This window comes from Ochotona princeps, chromosome 26 (assembly GCF_030435755.1).
Source record: "Ochotona princeps isolate mOchPri1 chromosome 26, mOchPri1.hap1, whole genome shotgun sequence".
Taxonomy (NCBI): Eukaryota; Metazoa; Chordata; class Mammalia; order Lagomorpha; family Ochotonidae; genus Ochotona; species Ochotona princeps.
This window is the reverse complement of record NC_080857.1, coordinates 31,444,755-31,464,324: the sequence shown is the minus strand read 5'-3', so window position 1 is coordinate 31,464,324 and position 19,570 is coordinate 31,444,755. Positions and strand designations below refer to the sequence as shown.

At 46.7% G+C, this 19,570-nt stretch overlaps 1 protein-coding gene across 1 annotated transcript in view; it reads left to right on the top strand.

The window, feature by feature from the left end:
* The window catches only part of GCC2 (GRIP and coiled-coil domain containing 2), a 67,071-nt gene that overhangs the window by 33,799 nt on the left and 13,702 nt on the right, over positions 1 to 19,570 (top strand). The window contains exons 15-21 of the mRNA XM_004597665.2: positions 19 to 96; positions 890 to 1,027; positions 3,403 to 3,524; positions 7,190 to 7,366; positions 13,821 to 14,038; positions 15,379 to 15,573; positions 17,946 to 18,085. Coding sequence (XP_004597722.2) covers positions 19 to 96; positions 890 to 1,027; positions 3,403 to 3,524; positions 7,190 to 7,366; positions 13,821 to 14,038; positions 15,379 to 15,573; positions 17,946 to 18,085 — 1,068 coding nt within the window. The remainder of the gene's footprint in view (positions 1 to 18; positions 97 to 889; positions 1,028 to 3,402; positions 3,525 to 7,189; positions 7,367 to 13,820; positions 14,039 to 15,378; positions 15,574 to 17,945; positions 18,086 to 19,570) is intronic.

Below are 19,570 nucleotides of genomic sequence, written 5' to 3'. Positions count from 1 at the left end.
AGATTCTCGATTCTTTAGGAGGCCGACCACTTACTGCGTGAAGCGTCTCTAAAGGGGGAGCTGGAGGCCAGCCAACAGCAAGTGGAAGTCTATAAAGTAAGGCTCTTTGCACAAAAAGTGATTTCCACATAGGACAGCAGCAATTACAGATTATTTCAATAATCCCATAATGATTTGTCCCATGAGAATATTTTAAAAATTTTCTCAACGTTTGGAGGCAGTAAAAACAGTAAGTTGAGTTTCGCCTATAACTGGGACATACCTCTTTTAACTCAAGATTTAGTATTTTCTTGCTTTTGAGAATACACTGCAATACACTTTAGTCCAAAATATAATTAAACGTGTAACCTGAGATTTTGTGTAATTACATTCTAGTTAACATTATTTTAATTAAAATTGTGTGGATTATGTTCTGCTTATGTTGTTTCTACTTTTGCAAAATAATAAATAGAAATGTTATGTGGACATTTGGCGGGTGGTTAAGACACCTGTGCCACATATTGGAGTGCCCAAGTTTGATTCTCATCTCGGCTCCTGGTTCTGCCTTCCTGCTACTGCACACCCTGGGAGGCAGCAGGGGTGACTGCAGGAATAGGGTCCCTGCCGCCCACAGCGGGGTCCCTGCCGCCCTCAGTGAAATGCGTTCCCAATTCCCATGATGTTGCAAGCTTTTGGAAATTAAGCCAGTGGGTGGGAACTTACTTACCTGCTCTCTCTGCCTCTCTAAATTTTTAGAAATAGATTTTGTGCTATTTAATGATATTAGCTTGGTGTATACCTTAGTCTCAAACCTCAGGTTTATGTCTTAGGAAAGTCTCTTGACCCAAGGAAGATCAGATTTACTTGAGCTACATTGAAAGCTTCTCACCACCCCCGCCCCCGTCCCTAGATTCAGCTGGCTGAAATCACATCAGAGAAACACAAAATTCATGAGCACCTGAAGACGTCTGTGGAGCAGCACCAGCGCACACTGAGGGCCTACCAGCAGAAAGTGGTAGCACTTGAGGAAGAGAACCGCACTGCTAAGGTGAGTCCTCCAGCGCCCAGCCGAGAGCACGTGTTAGATGCGCACCTGGCTCAGGTCATCTGCCTCCAGCCCTCACCCCATGCTCATCACTTCCACATCCTTTCCTATAAAGAAAACCATTAGGGGCTAGTGTGGCAGTATAGCAAGCTAAGCCTCTGCCTGCAGATTTGGTATCCCCTTTGGGTTTCAGTTCAAGTCCTGGCTGCTCCATTTCTACTCCAGCTTCTTGCTTATGTCCTGGGCAAGCAGCATAGGCTGGCTTAGGTGCCCAGGTTCTGGCACCTGCACCCACATGCCCCATGCAAGACTCAGAAGAAGCTCCTGGCTCCAACTCTGGCCATTTTGTCCATTTGGAGAGTAAAGCAGCAGATGAAAGATCTCTGTCTCTCTCTCTGTACCTCTGCCTTTCCAATAAAAATAAATCTTTTTAGAAAATGAACACATTATTTCTCGCTCAAACATTGCTGGCAGGACAAGCTGCTATGAATTCTGAATTTAGGAGCTGTCGAGTTCACATTCATAGCATTTTAAGATAACAGAAAAATAAATGTGTGTCTCGGGCCAAAACTGAGGGTGCTCTTTTGAATTTATGAATATAAGAAATCAGTTACTTGTGAGGCTTTTCTGTTAGAAAAATGTCACAATTCCTCCTGAGAGCCTAAATGATTTATAAAATAACATTCTGAAAGAGTGTCTGGGAAGGCCTGTATTCCTGTCTTCAATAAGCAAAACAACTGGGCACAATGTGTTGTCCAGTGAGAGGGGCTACTCCTGTCCAGGTATGCTTGGCTATAAAATAGGCCTTTTTAAAAAAAAAAAAAAAAAACTGCGCTTCAAATGACTGGGCAAATAGTTATAACACTGATCTTGAACTTTGTGACTCATGCCTCTAGGTACGTTAGGATAGGAATTCCACTTCGGAAGCATGATAATGCCTGGGTCTTTGAGTGGCATTTGCACCGAGACAAGGATAGGGAGGCTCCAGGCTGCTTTCCGCAAAGCACTGCCCTGCTGCTTTGTGAAAGAAGAAATGAATGCAGAAGTGATTTCATTATTTGCTTGGCATCACAGGAAGCAAACCGGTGATAAGTATGTTGAAGTAGTTATGTAAGCCAAGATCAACTGCATGCCTTCATTCAGAAATATTTGATTAAGGTTTTGGATGGGATTTCCACTGTTGTGGGCAGAGAATGAGTTTAATTAAACAGATCTTTTCCTGGTCCTGTGATCTGTTCCTGCCTTGAAAGTTCTTGTAAAAAGGCAAAGATCATATCCCCTTTATGTTAGAACCAGGTCTCACACTCCATAAATGTCTCGTGCTGAACTTTATGTTTGCATTCAGAATTATTAAACATGGCAGATGTGGGGGAGGACAGTTGTGAGACATGTTTATATAAAGTTCCAAGCCAACAGTGTGATTATAAAATATGCAAGTGGTAAATTAATTTACCAGAGTAGAAAGCATGCTAAAAATCTCTCTTATCAGACAAAATTCAAAAACCTAAAAAAGCAACACAGAATACTTCTTTTTTTTTTTTAAAGATTTATTTATTTTTATTGGAAAGTCAGATATACAGAGAGGAGAGACAGAGAAGAAGATCTTCCATCCGATGATTCACTCCCCAAGTGATCACAACGGCCGATGCTGTTCTGATCCTAAGCCAGGAACCAGGAACCTGTTCCAGGTCTCCCACACGGGTGCAGGGTCCCAAAGCTTTGGGCCGTCCTCGACTGCTTTCCCAGGCCACAAGCAGGGAGCTGGATGGGAAATGGAGCTACCAGGATTAGAACCGGCGCCCATATGGGATCCTGGCGCGTTCAAGGCGAGGACTTTAGCCGCTAGGCCACGCTGCCGGGCCCAACACAGAATAATTCTTACAAAGATTAATCGGGGCCTGAAACAGTGTCAGCTATTTTTCCCTATTTTTCTTTTTTCTTTTTTAAGATTTATTTATTTTTATTGGAAAGCAGATATACAGAGAGGAGGAGAGACAGAGGGAAAGATCTTCTGTCTGATGTTTTACTTCCCCAAGTGGCTGCAACAGCTGGAGCTGAGCCGGTCCTAAGCCAGGAGCCAGGAGCTTCTTCTGGGCCTCCCACACGGATCCAGGGTCCCAAGGCTTTGGATTGTCCTCGACTGCTTTCCCAGGCCACCAGCAGGAAGCTGGATGGGAAGCAGGACCACCGGAATTAGAACCGGCGACCACATGGGATCCCGGCACGTTCAAGGCGAGGACTTTAACCACTACGCTATCGTGCCGGGCCCTGTTTTTCCCTATTTTTCAAAAACAAGATTTCATCTGAACTTGGTAATCTCTAAAAGTTAAAAGGTGATGTGATAGAAGACAACATCTTGTCTCTCTTCGGTGTTCCAGGCAGAACAAGCCACTGTAACCTCTGAATTTGAGAGCTACAAAGTCCGAGTCCATAATGTCCTCAAGCAACAGAAAAATAAATCCGTATCTCAGAGTGAGACTGAGGCGGCGAAACAAGAAAGGTAAAACTGCTTACACGCCAAGGAAGCAGGTGCAGGGACCATGGAGTGGCAAGATAAACCTCCACCTGTGGCATCAATCAGCATCTCACGTGAGCGCCAGTTTGAGTCCAGGCTGCTCCACGAATTGTTACCTTAGAACTCTGCCGTGTCGTTTTGTTGTTGTTGTTTTTTGTTTGCTAAGAACATAGATATAGCAGATAGCTATTTTTTAATAAGAAGTTCATTTCATGTTTGATGATGTTTACATAGTTTAGAGGGATGCATGCCCATGTGGAGCACCAGGTAGGATGGGGAGGGTCAAGGGCATGGGGGGCAGTAGATGAGACAAACGCCTCCAATCTCCGTTTTCTGCTGGTGTCTGCGGGAAGTGGAGAGAGAAGGGGAGAGGGCCGCTCGCAGCAATCCACTTGCATCAGCACCCAGGAAAGGGGGAAGGCCACTCAGTGTCATCCCAGGGTCCCCTACATGGAGCAAGTTCTGAGGATACTGCTCAAGTGGTGTTGATCATTCTGAGATTCTGTTCATTTCGTTGCTCCAAGGTTGAGGAAACCCTTCCAAGATCCTTTGGCTGACAGTTCACCTTAGAATCTCGATTCGCCCAGATACTCATCTGGGAAAGCTGTCCAGTTTGTTCTGCCCTCCATGGTGTTTGTTCTACAGGCCTCAGCGAACCGGCTGTCATGTGCCCCATGAGCATCGGGACATGCTGTTCGCTCCAACAACTGAGGAGACCCAGTTCAGACACATGTACTCCAGGGTTAGGCTAGAGATCCTGGGATTTTCACCATGGTTGGATTTTTGAATCCAGTGATCCAGTTGGACGGGGTCTCCGAAGAAATCTGCTAGAGGTGACCCCAGCCTGACTCCTGTATGTGCCGGCCAGCATGGAGTCCAGCTCAGTCCATCGCCCCCATCAGCCCATGCACACACAGGTGGTTACGGTCGCCTGATCAATTTTGTCCCTAGCTCCATCGTATATGCAAACCAGTGGATGCTGCTGGCCAGCCTAACCCTGCCTGCCACATACTCAGCCCTCATATACACCAGCAGAAACTGCAGCCTAGATGGAGCAGCCCCCAGTAACACCCCCCCAGCCCTAGTTCCTGTGCTTGCCTGTATGTGCAGCAGACTGCTCCAGTGTACCCCTATCCCATTCAGCTCTTGTACACATCACTGGGCTTTGGAGCCTAGCTCTACCCAACTGATTTCACTATCCAGCTCACACTCATGCCAGTGGGTGCTACAACCTCTCCAGCCAGGCCTGCCCCCAACCCTGGTTCACATGCTCACCAGTGGCAGTTGCAGCCCATCAGAGAGGTGCCCACAGTTTGCCTACTGGGCCCACTCCCAGCCTGGATCTTACACTTTCAAGGTAATTCGGTTCTCTTATGAGCTGGTTAGTGTCATGGCCCAAGCTAACGTGGTCCAACCCTGCCCTAACACTCACTGGCGGGTACTGTGGTCAAGCCCCACAGGCCCCCAGCCATGGCTTTTGTGTTTTCTTGTAGGCCGTGGTTGATACCAACAATCCCAACTCAGGTCTCCCATGTTGGGGGTATATTGGTTTGGCCCCAAAAGATTCTCCAGTTTCCCTCCAAACCACCTGGTCTCAGCCCCCTCGTTTACCTGCAAGAACAGTAGCCCGGTTGGTGGAAGTCCTCTCCTGTCATGTTCTCCATCCACAAGCCTCCCTCCCTCATATCTCTAGACCTGCTTCCCTGAGCAGTCCACAGCCCCCATACCCATAAGTCCCCAAGCCTGGTCCTGTGGCAGTGTGCCATGGCAGCCTGGGGCCCTGACTGCCTTAATTAACTAGGGCCCACACACTCTCAAGAGGGTCCCCAACCCCGTCTGTTGGTGTGCCGGCATCTGCACCGCCCCCGCTCCCCCATCACCACACACACACATCTTGAAGAATAAAAAAGAATAGATGGCTATGCCGGCACACGGGTATAGTTAACACAAATTTGGCATTAACCAGGCTCAAGATGCTCGCCAGCTATTAGCTGCTTTTCTCCCAATCATGTAACATTTCCCTGGGTACCATGCAACCTAGGATGTTGCCCTCAGCTGGGGAAGTTTGTTTTTTTAAGATTTCTTTTTATTTACTTAAGGCAGTTACAGAGAGATAAGAGAGAGAGCTCATCTGTCAGTCGGCTCACTCCCCAAATGGCTGCAACTGCTAGGGTTGAGCGAGCCAGGAACTTCTTCCAGACCTCTCACATGGGTTCAAGGAGTCAAGGAGCCGGCTGTGACCTGCTATTTTTTTCCAAGCCGTTAGCAAGGAGCTGGATAGGAAGTGAAGAAGCTGAGACTCAAACCAGTGTCTGTGAGAGACGCTGACATTGTGCTCAGCATCTGTACCTGCTGACCACAGGGCTAGTCCACAAAAGGTAGCTGTTTTTGGTTTGGTTTGGTTTATTCCTTTTTATTGGAAAGGCAGATTTACAGAGAAGAGATACAGAAACATCCCTGTCTCATTCTACAACTGGGTCGCAATGGCTGGAGCTGAGCCCATCCAAAGCCAGGAGCCAGGTGCCTCTTCTGGGTCTCCCATATGGGTGCAGGGTCCCAAGGCTTTGGGCCATCTTCTGCTGCTTTCCCAGGCCACAAGCAGGGAGCTGGATGGGAAGTAGAGCAGCTGAAACACAAACTGGCACCTGAATGGGATGCCAGCGCTTGAAGGTGGAGGATTAGCCAATTGAGCTTTCACACCAACTTTTAGTAGCTATTTTGATGGCATTTGATAGTCTATTCTGTTTATATATTTTTTTAAGATAACAATTCAGAGACATGCATTTGTTGCGGCTTTCGAGCTGCTACTTGGGATACCTGTATCACATACTACAGTTCTGACAGTGGCATCCTGACTCAGTTCTTCTTCTGGCTTCCTGGTCATGCGCACTGCAGGGGAGAGCAGCTAAGGGCCCAGGCAGTTGGGTCCCTACCACCCAGGAGCCCCAGTGGGAGACCCAGACTAACTTCCTGGCTTAGTGTCAGCCTGGTCCGGCCTGGCTGTTGGGGGTGTTTGGGAGTAAGCAAATGGAAATTCTCTCACTCTCTCTCTCATCATCTATTCTGTATCTACTTTTTTTTTAATATATATATATTTTTTATTACAATGTCAGATATACAGAGAGGAGGAGAGACAGAGGGGAAGATTCTCCGTCCGATGATTCACTACCCAAATGTCCACAACAGCCGGTACTGTGCCGATCCAAAGCCAGGAGCCAGAAGCCTCTTCCGGGTCTCCCACATGGGTTCAGGGTCCCAAGGCTTTGGGCCGTCCTCGACTGCTTTCCCAGGCCACAAGCAGGGAGCTGGATGGGAAGTGGAGATGCCGGGATTAGAACCGACGCCCATATGGGATCCCGGGGCATTCAATGCGAGGACCTTAGCCACTAGGCCACGCCACCGGGCCCTGTATCTACTTTCTAATGAGTTTTTTAACATTTGAAGTGTTTGAGATTTAAAACGTGACTATAACATCTGCTGTAAATTTGGTCTCTGAATTCTTCTGTTCATTGTATGTCCTTTAAAATCTTACTTTTAGCACAAATATCACATTGAACGTTTAAAGGGTTAAAATATACTTAAAACCACAAAACTGTGTTTACGTTTTTCGAAACAATTTTTAAACTGGTTTTTGTGTTGTTTTGTTTTAGACAACACCTGGAAATGCTGATTGACCAACTAAAAATTAAATTGCAAGAGAGCCAGAATAACTTACAGGTCAACGTGTCTGAACTTCAGGCGCTCCAGTCTGAGCATGATGCTCTGTTGGAAAGGCATAACCGGATGCTGCAAGAAACTGTGTCCAAAGAGGCCGAGCTTCGGGAAAAGTAAGATTCCTGGCAGTGCCGTCAGTGTTTGTACCAGGCAGCAGTGTGCTGCCCCGTTGGAATTTCTGATTTGTTGTTACACGGGATGCAAATTTGAAAATCAGGAATGGGTAGGTATTGTGGCAAGACAGGTTAAACTACTGCTTGGGACAGCTACGTCCTATCCCAGAGTGCCAGTTTGAATCCTGGCTCCACTTCAGATCTAGCTTCCTACTCACATCTTGGGGGGTAGCAGATGAGTACCCAAGGACTGGCATCCCTGCCAACCACTTGGAAGGCACAGGTGGCCCTCCGGTCTCCTGGCTTTGGCCTGGCCCAGCCCTCGCCATTGCAGGCATTTGGAAAGCAGTCACAGACAGAGGCTCTCTGTCACTTTGCCTCTCAGGTAAGTAAATATTGCATTTTGAGGATGTATATATTTATGTGAAAATCAAAGTTACAGAGAAAGAGGAAGAGACATAGAGACCCTCCGTCTGGTCCACTCCCCATTGGCTACAACGACCAGGCCAAAGCCAGCAACCAGAAGCCTGTTGCAGGTCTTCCAGATGGGTTCAAGCACCTAGGCACTTGAGCTATCCAGTACTGTTTTCCCCAGGCACGTTAGCAGGGAGATACATCTTAATCAGAGCAGCTTGTTCCCAAACCAGCACCAATATGATATGCTAGCAACATAGGGGGTGTCTTTAAAAAAAAAAAAAGAGTTTATTTTTATTGGAAAGTCAGATATACAGAGAGGAGGAGAGACAGAGAGGAAGATCTTCCATCCGATGAGTGACTCCCCAAGTGACCACAATGGCCAGTGCTGTGCCGATCCTAAGCCAGGAGCCAGGAACCTCCTCCAGGTCTCGCACGCAGGTGCAGGGTTCCAAGGCTTTGGGCCATCCTCGACTGCTTTCCCAGGCCACAAGCAGGGAGCTGGATGGGCAGCAGGGCTGCTGGGATTAGAACTGGCACCCATTTGGGATCCCGGGGCGTGTGCAAGGTGAGGACTTTAGCTGCTATGCTATCGCACTGGGCCCCATAGGTGGTTTCTTTATCTGCTACACCACAATACTGGCTCCAATAAATATTATTTTTTAAAAAAGAAAAGAAAAAGAAACAGTTCTGAAGACTTTGACTATGTTCTCTCCACCTTAAAGCTTACCTTCTGGATTGCTTTTGTATGTAGTGTTTCAGAAACCATGTCCATTTAGTATTCTGCCTCTCCTGCACTCCAGGGCCAAGTTGTTTCTTTAAAAAAAAAAAAAAATCTTGTAACCTGGGTCCAGTGTTGTGACATGAGTCAAGCTGCAGTGATAGCATCCGTATGATGCCAGTCCAAGTCCTGGCTACCCTGCCTTCCAAAGAGCTCCCCGCTAATATGCCTGAGAAAATAGCAGATTGGCACAGTGCTTGCACCCCCGCCTCCCGTGTGGGAAACACAAACAAGTTTTGTTCTCCTGACTTAGCCTGTCCCCACCCTGGCGGTTGCAGCCATTTGTGGAACCAACCAGCAGATGAACTCTTGAGAGGGGGGAAAAAAAACTTATTCTCAATGTAGGTGTCAAATAGCAATCCTTTTACTTCATTTCTAACGGAAAACATTCAAGCAGCAAATGCCGGCTGAAAAGAATGCAACTCTGCCTTCACCTCTTCATTATAATGCTTTAGACATTAGAACTAATGGCAGAGCCAGTCGATCGTTATGAACAAGAAATGCTGAACTAGTAATCTATGCTAGTGTTCTTAAGCCAAGGAAAAGAATTCTTGTAGCATCTTTCATCAAGGGCATTAGGATGCACTTATTAAACGCTACATCTTATTAACCTGAAAAGTGAAACTCTTGGGCTTCCTTGGCTTATACAATTGTGTTTAATAGTATAACTTATATGTTAATCATGTAAACCAAAAGTTTAAGGAGAGATTTACCAATTTTCTAACTCCCTATTGCTAGGAATTATTGTAACATGAAGTTATATATAATGATGCGTAATTAATGGCGGGATCAGGAATTTCTTACACATTTTGAAAACATATGTTGAAGTGATGACTTTGAGCTACTCGGGAAAACAATAGACACAGAGAGAGATCTTCCGCCCATCTGCTGGTTCGTGCCCCAAAGGCCTTCAGCAGCCAGGACCGGGTCAGGTTGGAGCCAGGAACTCATCCACGTCTCTCATGCGTAATAGAGACCCAAGTACTTGAGCCATCATCCAGTGTCTTCCAAGGAGCTCACTGGGGAGGAGTTAGATCTGAAACGGAGAGAAGACTGGATCCCGGGCATTCCAGAATGATCTCAGGTGGCAGCCAAACACCTGTGCTTCGGGCGTGGGGCCCTTGCCCTCTTCTTCAGAAGTGTTAAAAATGTAGTGTTCTTAACCACCTCTTCCCTTATGAAGAAATGGCCTTTCCTTCAATTATTCTGTTCTTTTTGAAATGCAGTTAATATTTCATTGTGCTTTTTTTTTTTTTTTGAGGTGCGTTAGTATTTGTATTACCCAGAAAACCTAGCTAATACAAATACCTCAGTAACAACTTGGATAGAAAAGTGAATTTCCCTCGGAGCAGCCAAGACCAGGAAACGGGTTCGAGCCTCTGTCTTCCAAGTACTTGAATTTTCAAGTGTCACCAGAAACTAGATTAGAAGCATTATCCTAATTCTAAATATACTGTATCTACTTTAGAAAATTGTGATGTAAGTGACCCCTCCTTTACTTTCTTGCTGGATAGTGAACAACATGCAAAAAAAACTTTACATAACTCCTCTCACATTTGCTGACTTATTAATTATGAACTTAGCAATTAAGATGCCCTTTCTAAAACATCTTTCATTTCTCTCTCCAGCTACAAAATTCTGTTTTTAGCTTATGCTGTGGATAGAAAATATTTGGGAACCTTGACAAGTTACATTCAAAATGTTGATAGCATTTAGATAGCCCTGGAATTAGCATTTTGTGCTACCGGAAGTTGGGAGTGAATAAAAGCAGGAAATGTACTTTTTAGCAAAACCAAACATATAAAACTACATCGAAGTGGTGGTTACCAAGTTGTAGGTCCTCGCGGGGACTGCATTGATGGGTAGTTGGAAGTGGGCTAAAGCTGAGAGTTGAACCAGGCACAAGGCAGCCTTCTGAACTGTTAGGCTAAAACTAGCTTTATTTGAGGTTTGCTTTATGAGTCAAAAGAAAGTATTCTTTTTTTTTTTAATTTTTTTTATTTGCTTTTTTTTTTAAAGATTTATTATTTTTTTTTTTTATAATCCATTTTATTGTATTGTTGTTGACAATCTTTACATAGTTAACTATAGTTGAAGGAAAATCAAGAAAGAGAAGAAAAAAAGAAAAAAAAAAAAAAAGGTTCAGGGGGATAGGGAGGTGGGCAATGCTATTATGTCCATATTGTTTCCATCATGTATCTGAGGTAAAAGGGGATATTGAGGGAGAAGCCCCACCCGGTTTCCCGCCCACCCCAAGTCCCGGATGTGGGGCATGCTCTGAGATATGTGCTCAAGTGGAGTTAATAGTTCTCCAGTTATGAGTCACTGCCAGTTTCGCTCGATGAGGTGGTCCACTGATTGATATGGTCCATCATGAAGTCTCCATTTGTCCCATATTTCGCTGCCAACATGTAGCTGAGATGAATGATTGTCCTATTCTGTCTTCTGTCTTTTCTTGGTTAGAATTCTGAGTCCAGCAGTTCAAGTGGGGAGATCTCCAAAGATACTTTGAGGTATTCCCAGACCAGATTCTTGTATGTTCTAGCAAGCACAGGGCCCGGCACAGTCCATCACCCTGATCAGCTGGTGGTTGCAATTGCTGTGTTGGTTCTGTTTTCAGTCCCGAGTTGCACTGGAACCAATGGGTGTTGCAGTCCAGTCTGGTTCGGCCCTTACATCAACCAGTGGGAGCTGTAGCCTAGTTGGGGCGACCCACAATAACCCCCACCAGACCGCCCCCTACCCTGGTTTGCCAGTATGTGTAGCAGAAGACCAATCTGTCCCCCATCCCATTTGGCTCTGGTACTTGTCAATGGGTATTAAAGCTTGGTTTTATCTAACCAACTCAACCATCCAGCCCTCACAGATGTTGTTGAGTACCTCTCTATCTAGCCATCCCAGCCCCCGTCCTAGTTTTCATGCCCTCCCACGGGAATAGTGACCCAAGAAGGGGGAACCCACTTTTTCCCTCCCAGGTCTCTCTGTCCCGGTTTATGCACTCTTTAGGTGGTCCTGTGATTTGACTCGACAGAATTAGTCCCCAGTGCCAGCTTCTGCCAGCTGATGCTGTGGCCCTGATCTTGTCCACATGCAGCGCACAGGTGTTGTAGCCTTGCTTAGTCGTGTCTGTCTCTATCCCAGCCAACACTCTCCAGTGGGAGTGGTTGTCCAGCGAGGGGACCAGCCCCTTAACCCCCCCGCCAGCTCTGCCCCTCCCTTCCTGGATCTCACGTGTGCTGGATGGGTGCTGCATTCATATCCAGTACAGGCAACCACGCCCTGGCGTTCCATAATGTGTACTGGTTTTGTCGCAACCAAACCCGGCCCATTCCACACTCTGTTCTGGTGATCGGATTTGCCAGAGGATGACATGAACTGATTCAGCCTGGTCTGCTCCTGACCCATGCCGAATGCATGCCAGTGGGAAACTTTCCATGGCCTATTCTGGGCTGTTTCCAATCATGCTTCTCGCGCTTACCTGCAGGGACTGTGTCCTGCCAGAGGAGTTGCCCAGGCTCCTCCATCAGAACCCCTCCCAATGCCAGATTTTGCGCTTGCCAGGGGGTTCTTGAGCCAACCCTACTCAGTTCACCTCCTGTCCTAGCAGGAACAGTGGCTTTTCCTGGCTGGCTTTCACCCCATTCTGGTTCTTGTTGTTGGATGTTTCAGCCCAGCCATGGCTCGTCCATACCCACATACAGCTCACACATGGCTCAGAAGGGGATTGAGACCCAGCCTAGTCAGTCCCACATCTACCCTGTTTCTCCATAACACCAGATGGTGCTGGGATCTGAACCAGCCTGGTGCATCCAATCCCAGCCCACACTAGTGCCTCGGGTGACTGCAACTGTTTCCTAGATAGAACACAGCCCCCATTCCAGCACATACACCCCTTGGTGGGAACCTCAACCCAGCTGTGGCATCCCAGATTGGGACCGTTCCTAGCCGTAAATCATGCACCTGCACGTGGTTGCTCCGAGGACCATTAGGTGCCAGCCTGCTACACAAGCCGGAGCTTATCTTTTACTTGATAGGTGTTCAAAGCTCAGCATTATTAAGGGATTGGAAGTTCTTCAAAGGAAGAGTTACTGGCATTGGGAATCTTTAGGATTGACTCAGATCCCAGAAACAGTGGGGTCACTCTAGAGCTATCTCAGCAGCTATTCAGATGTCCAATACCCCAGAGCTCCCCGGCCGGGCGGCCAGCAGCCAAAGCCTGGCACCAAATGGCGCACTGGCCGCCCGGGCCCAGCCCGCCATGAGCCATGGGCACATGGCGGACTGGGTTCGGGATCCGAGCTAGACGTCCTCTCCCGCAGCCCTCGGCTCGCCTCTGGCAGCCGGAGGTTAAATCCTGCAGGCCCAAGGTTGCGCCCCTCCCCAATCCCGTTCACCCACCACCCAATGAGGGTGGTGGGTGGGTCCCGGACATGCCCAGTCACGGAGGCCTCCCCCCTCGGCGTACTCACCCCAGAAGGAAGCAGGCCGCACCCAGGCATGTCCGGGCCCAGCCCTAAAGATTTATTATTATTGGAAAGCCGGGTATACAGAGAGGAGGAGAGACAGAGAGGAAGATCTTCCATCCGATGTTTCACTCCCCAAGTGAGCCACAACGGGCGGGTGCACGCCGATCCGATGCTGGGAACCAGGAACCTCTTCCGGGTCTCCCATGTGGGTGCAGGGTCCCAATGCATTGGGCCATCCTCGACTGCTTTCCCAGGCCACAAGCAGGGAGCTGGATGGGAAGTGGAGCTGCCGGGTAGAACCGGCGCCCATATGGGATCCCGGGGCATTCAATGCGAGGACTTTAGCCGCTAGGCCACGCCACCGGGCCCAAAAAGAAAGTATTCTTTGCCACATTTTCTGTGTAGTAGAGAAAATGTAATTTTGCATTTATACATAGGCCATCCCACAAGATGATTTGAAAAAGTGGAATGCTTAAGGCTGTAGTTTATGCTCTCAATTGTGACCATATTTTCTGATGAACTGTGTAGGGATTTTCATCTGAGCCGTGCCACACAACACAGCTTCTCAACTAAGGTTGCTCATTGCAGCTGTGAACACTCAATGTCATTAGACGATGGCAGCTTGCGGCATTTCTCCCCAGGTGATTGCATAGCCAGCTGGTACACTGCATAGGCACTGGATTGATACATTCGACTTCTGAAGGCTAATTGGCTTGCAGAGGCAAGTTGAGAAAGCCAAACCAACCTGTAGAGCTGAATGGCGTTTTGTAAACTGAGTTCCTCCCGTCTCCAGGTTGTGTTCCATACAGTCTGAGAATATAACGATGAAATCTGAACATACACAGACTGTAAGCCAACTAACCTCCCAGAACGAGGCCCTTCGCAACAGCTACCGGGAGCAAGTGCGACACTTGCAGGAGGAACACAGGAAAACCACCGAGACTTTGCAGCAGCAGCTGTCCAAGGTGGAAACTCAGCTCTTCCAGCTCAAGAGTGAGCCAGCCGCACGAAGTACGTATGTGCCCACAGCGCCAAGTGCCTTCCTCACCAGGTCAGGGGGAAGTTGAAAATGGGTGTGGTGGCAGCTAGTGCCAGGTCCGTTATTAACGAATTGGGGGACCTACTTACTAGAAGGAGAAGTGAACCCTTCTTAATTTTAACAAGTTACGTACCCTCATAGATTGATGATTTTCATGTGTTTATTGCCTTCCATGTAGACTTTTTGTTGTTGTTATGACCTAAACATACTCTTATCAGCATCATGATGTGTGAGCCAGCGTTAGTTTTCACTGGAGCTACTTGGTGTTCTCAGTTGCTAGTCATCAAGGAAGGGGCTTAGAAACATTCAAACAGCACTGAACTTGATGAATTGCTCGGCCAGCAGAGATTCTTACCAATTTTTGATTGCTCAGAATTTGAGGTCAGTTGTTCTAGTTCCAGGAAGGGGTGGTGAAGTGTCAGCTGTGATGTTGTAGTTTAGCAGTAATTGGCTCATCTTTGTTTTGTTTCCTGTGAAAAAATGTTGCTGGAATATTGACAGCTGTAATCACTTGGCAGCCTCAGAAGATAACCTGTGCCAAGAGCTAGCCAGGAAGCAACAGTCAGCTTGAGAGATTATAACCTAGGAATCAGTTGGAGAATAGGCAATTAGCAAAATATCAGAAACTCAGGAAATGATTTAGAAAAGGCAGTTAGAAGACTGATGAAGGATTAGAAGGACAGGGAAGCAAGTTCATGCAACGGAAATTATCTGAACTTCAGATCTTTTGGAATCAGTGAAATACTGTATTTGAAAATGTGGTATGAACTTCAAAGTAATCATTATCAGCCAAGCAGGCAAACTTTGCCCAAGAAGTAAAATCCACTAGCTCCTAGCCCTAAATTCTGGGCTTTACCTGTGCGGATGCTGTAAATGGACCCAAGCACGTTGGGAACCAGCAGGAATACCAGTGTGAGCGTAGTGGTGAGGACCAGCTGCTGAGCAGGGTCAGCAGTTGTGTGACTTCGGTAAGATGGCCTCATCAGAAATACCTGACCCACAGAAGGGCTGGACTGTAGTTCGTGGGATTTAAACAGTATTACCTTCTAACCTATGTCCGTTCAAAAAATACGTAAAGAACTTTGTATCATTCCGGTGTCGGTTCAACTTGACTGCAGCAACTAATTTATCATCGGCTTCTGCTGAAGTGACTAAAATCTTTGAAAGTCCAATGACAGAATTTTGGGATTAGTTCCCAATTCCTTCTTGCACTGTTTGCGTGTGTTCTGTTATTTCATCCCCTACCATGTCAGCATCCGCGGGGTCGTTGTCGTTTTATTGTGTGTCACACTTAAAAAAAACCCTTTAATAGGCCCAGCTTCCTCTCATCAGTCTTTGAAGAACCTTCGAGAAAGGAGAAACACAGACCTCCCGCTCCTGGATATACACACGACGGCCCGGGAAGAAGGAGAAGGGATGGAAACCACGGACACGGAGTCTGTTTCTTCTGCTGGCACGTACACCCAGTCTTTAGAGCAGCTACTGACCTCTCCCGAAACCAAACTTGGTATGTTCCTCTGCCTAAACATGTTCCTCTTAGTTAACTTTGCTATAGATTTTTTTTTAGACAATTTTACATGTATTGTGGTTTTTTTTAAGATTTTTTTTTTTTGGGGGGGGGGGGGAAGGTATAGTAACAGCAGAGAGAGCCAGAGAGAGAGAGCCTGCATCCACTGGTTCCCTCCGTAAATGGCTGCTGTCGCTTGGGCCGGGCCCAGCACTGAGGAGCCTGGAAATCCGTCTCCCATGTGAGTGGCAGGGACCCAAGTCCTCGGACCATTTGCTGCTGCTCTTCCAGGCATGTTAGCATGGAGCCAGATTGGAAGTGAGATTGAACGAGCCCTCTGAAATTTTGGGGTGCCAACATCTCGAGTGGTGGCTCAATCCGCTCAACCGTGATGGCTGATCTGCTGAGCCGGCCGAAACCTTGAACTGTGAATCCAGTCCAGGTCACCTGTGTGGGTGGCAGGACTCCAGCTTAAATCATTACTTCCTCCCTCCCAGAGATACATCAGCAGGAAGCCGAAATCAGGAGCAAATCAGTACTCAAACCCAAGCACTCCAGCACACGCTGTAGGTGTCCCAAGTGGGTGTCTTAATCAGCACACCCAGAACCAAACCTTGTTTTTTTATAACTGGTATTACTTTAGGTTATATATATCTTAGCACAGTGCTAAGATACGTCCTGGATTGCTTGCATCCATTATTCAAAGTACATGGGTTCAGTGGGCCCGGCATGGTAGTCTAGTGGCTAAAGTCCTCGCCTTACACATGCTGGGATCCCATATGGGCGCCAGTTCTAATCCCGGCAGCCCCACTTCCCATCCAGCTCCCTACCTGTGGCCTGGGAAAGCAGTCGAGGACAATCCAAAGTCTTGGGATCCTGCACCCACATGGGAGATTCAGAGGAAGCTCCTGGCCCCTGGCTTCAGATTGGCTCAGCACCAGCTGTTGTGGCCACTTGGGGAGTGAATCATCGGACAGAAGATCTTCCTCTCTATCTCTTTTCCTCTCTGCATATCTGACTTTCCAATAAAAATAAATAAATCTTTAAAAAAAAGAGAAGAAGAAATATGTGGGTTCAAATCCTGGCTCTGCTTCCAGTTCCAGCTTCCAGTAAACGCACAGTGTGGGAAGTAGCAGACAACTCAAGAGTTTGGGTCCCTGACACAGATAGGGGGAATTTGCATTCCTGGTTCCTGGTTCTGGCATGCGCCAGCACCATGCAGCTGTTCCCAACATTTGGAAAGTGAGCCATGGATGGAAGATTCTCTCTTTCTGTCTCTGTCAAATAGAAAATAAGTACACTTTAAATTTTGTATGTTGGTATCTACCCTACTGCAAAGATTGTTTGTATAGTTTTCTTTTTTTTTTTTTTTAATTAGTTTATTTAAAAAGCAGAATTGCAGAGAGGAGAGCAAAAGAGCTCCACTGGTTTACTCCCCAGATGGTCACATTGACTGTGGCTGCACCAGGCTAAAGCTAGGAGCTCAGGGCATCTCCTGAGTCTCCTGCATAGGTACAGGGTTCCAAGTACTGGAGCCATCTTCTGCTACTCTCCCAGACACATGAGCAGGCAGCCGGATTGGAAGTGGAACAGCCAGGGTCTCAAACCAGCACCAGTATGGGATGCTAGCATTGCAAGCAGTAGCTTTACCCATTGTACCACAGTGATGCTCTAGAAAATTCTTGAGAGATCTGTGATGTAAGTGATCAGTAAATGTTAGTGCTTCCGTCATTTGTAAGTGAAGTGACTGTTTTTAACATTGATAGATGGGGCCTGGCGGTATGGCCTAACAGCTAAAGTCCTCGCCTTGAATGCACTAGGATCCCATATGGGCGCCGGTTCTAATCCCAGCAGCCCCACTTCCCATTCACTTCTCTGCTTGTGGCCTGGGAAAGCAGTCGAGGACGGCCCAAAGCTTTGGGACCCTGAACCCCTGTGGGAGACCCAGAAGAGGTTCCAGGTTCCTGGCTTAGGATCGGCACAGCATCGGCCATTGTGCTCACTTGGGGAGTGAAACATCGGATGGAAGATCTTCCTCTCTGTATATCTGACTTTGTAATAAAAATAAATAAATCTTTAAAAAAAAAAACACTGCTAGATAAAACTAGTAAAATAATGTAAAAAGAAAAGCTTGACAGGCTTCAGAGTTGGGACTCAGGGATTATATTCAATTGAGTTACATATATTACAGCAGGGATTCATCTTTGTAGAATTCCAACATGTGATGTTATACTTCAGCTACGTTTAATGAATGAATACCATAAAACAGACCCGTATAAATAAGAGTAAGGTATTTATTTTCACATATTTTTCATATTAAGACTCTTCGGTAGTCCCTGACTTTAAAAACTAATTCATGGAATATCTTACAGAGCTTCCTTTATGGCATGCAGAATTTACCAAAGAAGAATTGGTGCAGAAACTCAGTACCACAACAAAAAGTGCAGATCATTTAAATGGCCTGCTTCGGGAGACGGAAGCAACCAATGCAATTCTTATGGAGCAAATTAAGGTAAGGTCAAAAAACAGCCCACAGAAAAATACTCCATCCCAATTTGGTATTTGGACTCTCTCCATGTATCCAACCAAAATTAAAAGTTTGTATTTCAGATACAGCCATAGTGTTTTGCCTTTTACTTTAGATTCCTGACAGTGAGAGTTAGTAATTGCTTTTGTATTTACTATGTAATGACTCTTATTTCTACCCTTTCTGAGTGACCGTAATAGAAATTGAGGAGGTGTTCACGGGTCATTGTTCTACATACACGTCAATAAAACCTGCACAGGAATAGTTCCTTAAATTCTAATGATAAACAGCGGACGCTTCAAAATCAGATGAACTAGAAACAGTCAGTCAGCTTTGTGTTAAGGTCCCTGTTGATCCAAAGCCTTGGGATCCTGCACTAGCATGGGAGACCCGGAAGAAACTCCAGGCCCCTGGCTTTGGATCAGCGCAGCTCCAGCCATTGCGATCACGTTAGGAGTGAATCATTGGGTGGAAGATCTGTTTCTCTGTCTCTCCTCCTCTCTGTATATCTGACTTTGCAATAAAAAAATAAAATAAATCTTTGAAAAAAAAAATCCCAGATGAAAGATGAAGATTGTCTCTCGGCTGCAGCCGTTTGCCCAGGTTTCCATCCCCCTCCCCACCCGGGACACAGCTGGTGATTTGGTGATCCAGCCTGAGGTTCCTGAGCCCCACCCAGCTCAACAAACAGCCCAGTATTGTGGCCTCCGACTGCTTGTTCTGTCCCAGTTCATGAATCCATCCACTTTCTAAGCACCTGTGCAGTCTGTGTTTCTTACCGAGAACTGATCCTGCTCTCGAAGCCGTGCTGTGGGCAGTGGCTGAGAGGCCAGCCTCCTCCAGCACCAGTGCTGATGCTAGCACCTGCAACTCCTGACTCAGCTGAGAATCTGCATCTTAGGCCCACATGCTGTAACACCGGCAGCCCTGAGAACAACCAGGAACTGCTAACTCCAGTCCTAAGCATAAGGCGACAACTGGGGACCTGCGTGTAGGCATTCTCTGAGCAACAGAAGCACCCCAGGTCCTTGTACGGATCCTACTACAGCATGAAGGTATTGGCAGGCTATCCTGTGGAGTCCTGCTGGAACTGAAGTCAAGGTTGCTACCAAACGCATTTCCAGGAAGAAACTGTGAGTCAGCAGAGCTGTCTTCTAAAAGTTATAGAAACAATCTATGCCCCAAAAGAGACTCAGTACCAGACCATGAAGAAGGGGATTGATGAAATGTCTGGGAAAGAATTCGTTATAATGATGCTAAGGCTAGTCTGATAGAAGAAAACACACATCAGTAGTTAAATGAAATTAGGAATTTAGTAGATGACTTGAATAAGAAGTTCAGTAAAGAGTGATTGAAAAAGAACCAAATGAATGGTAGATGTTTTTAAAAAGTCAACAACAAACAAAACATAAGAAGGTTCCGGGCTCTTTGGGAATACCATCATATGAACCAGTAGTTGGATTTGGGGAG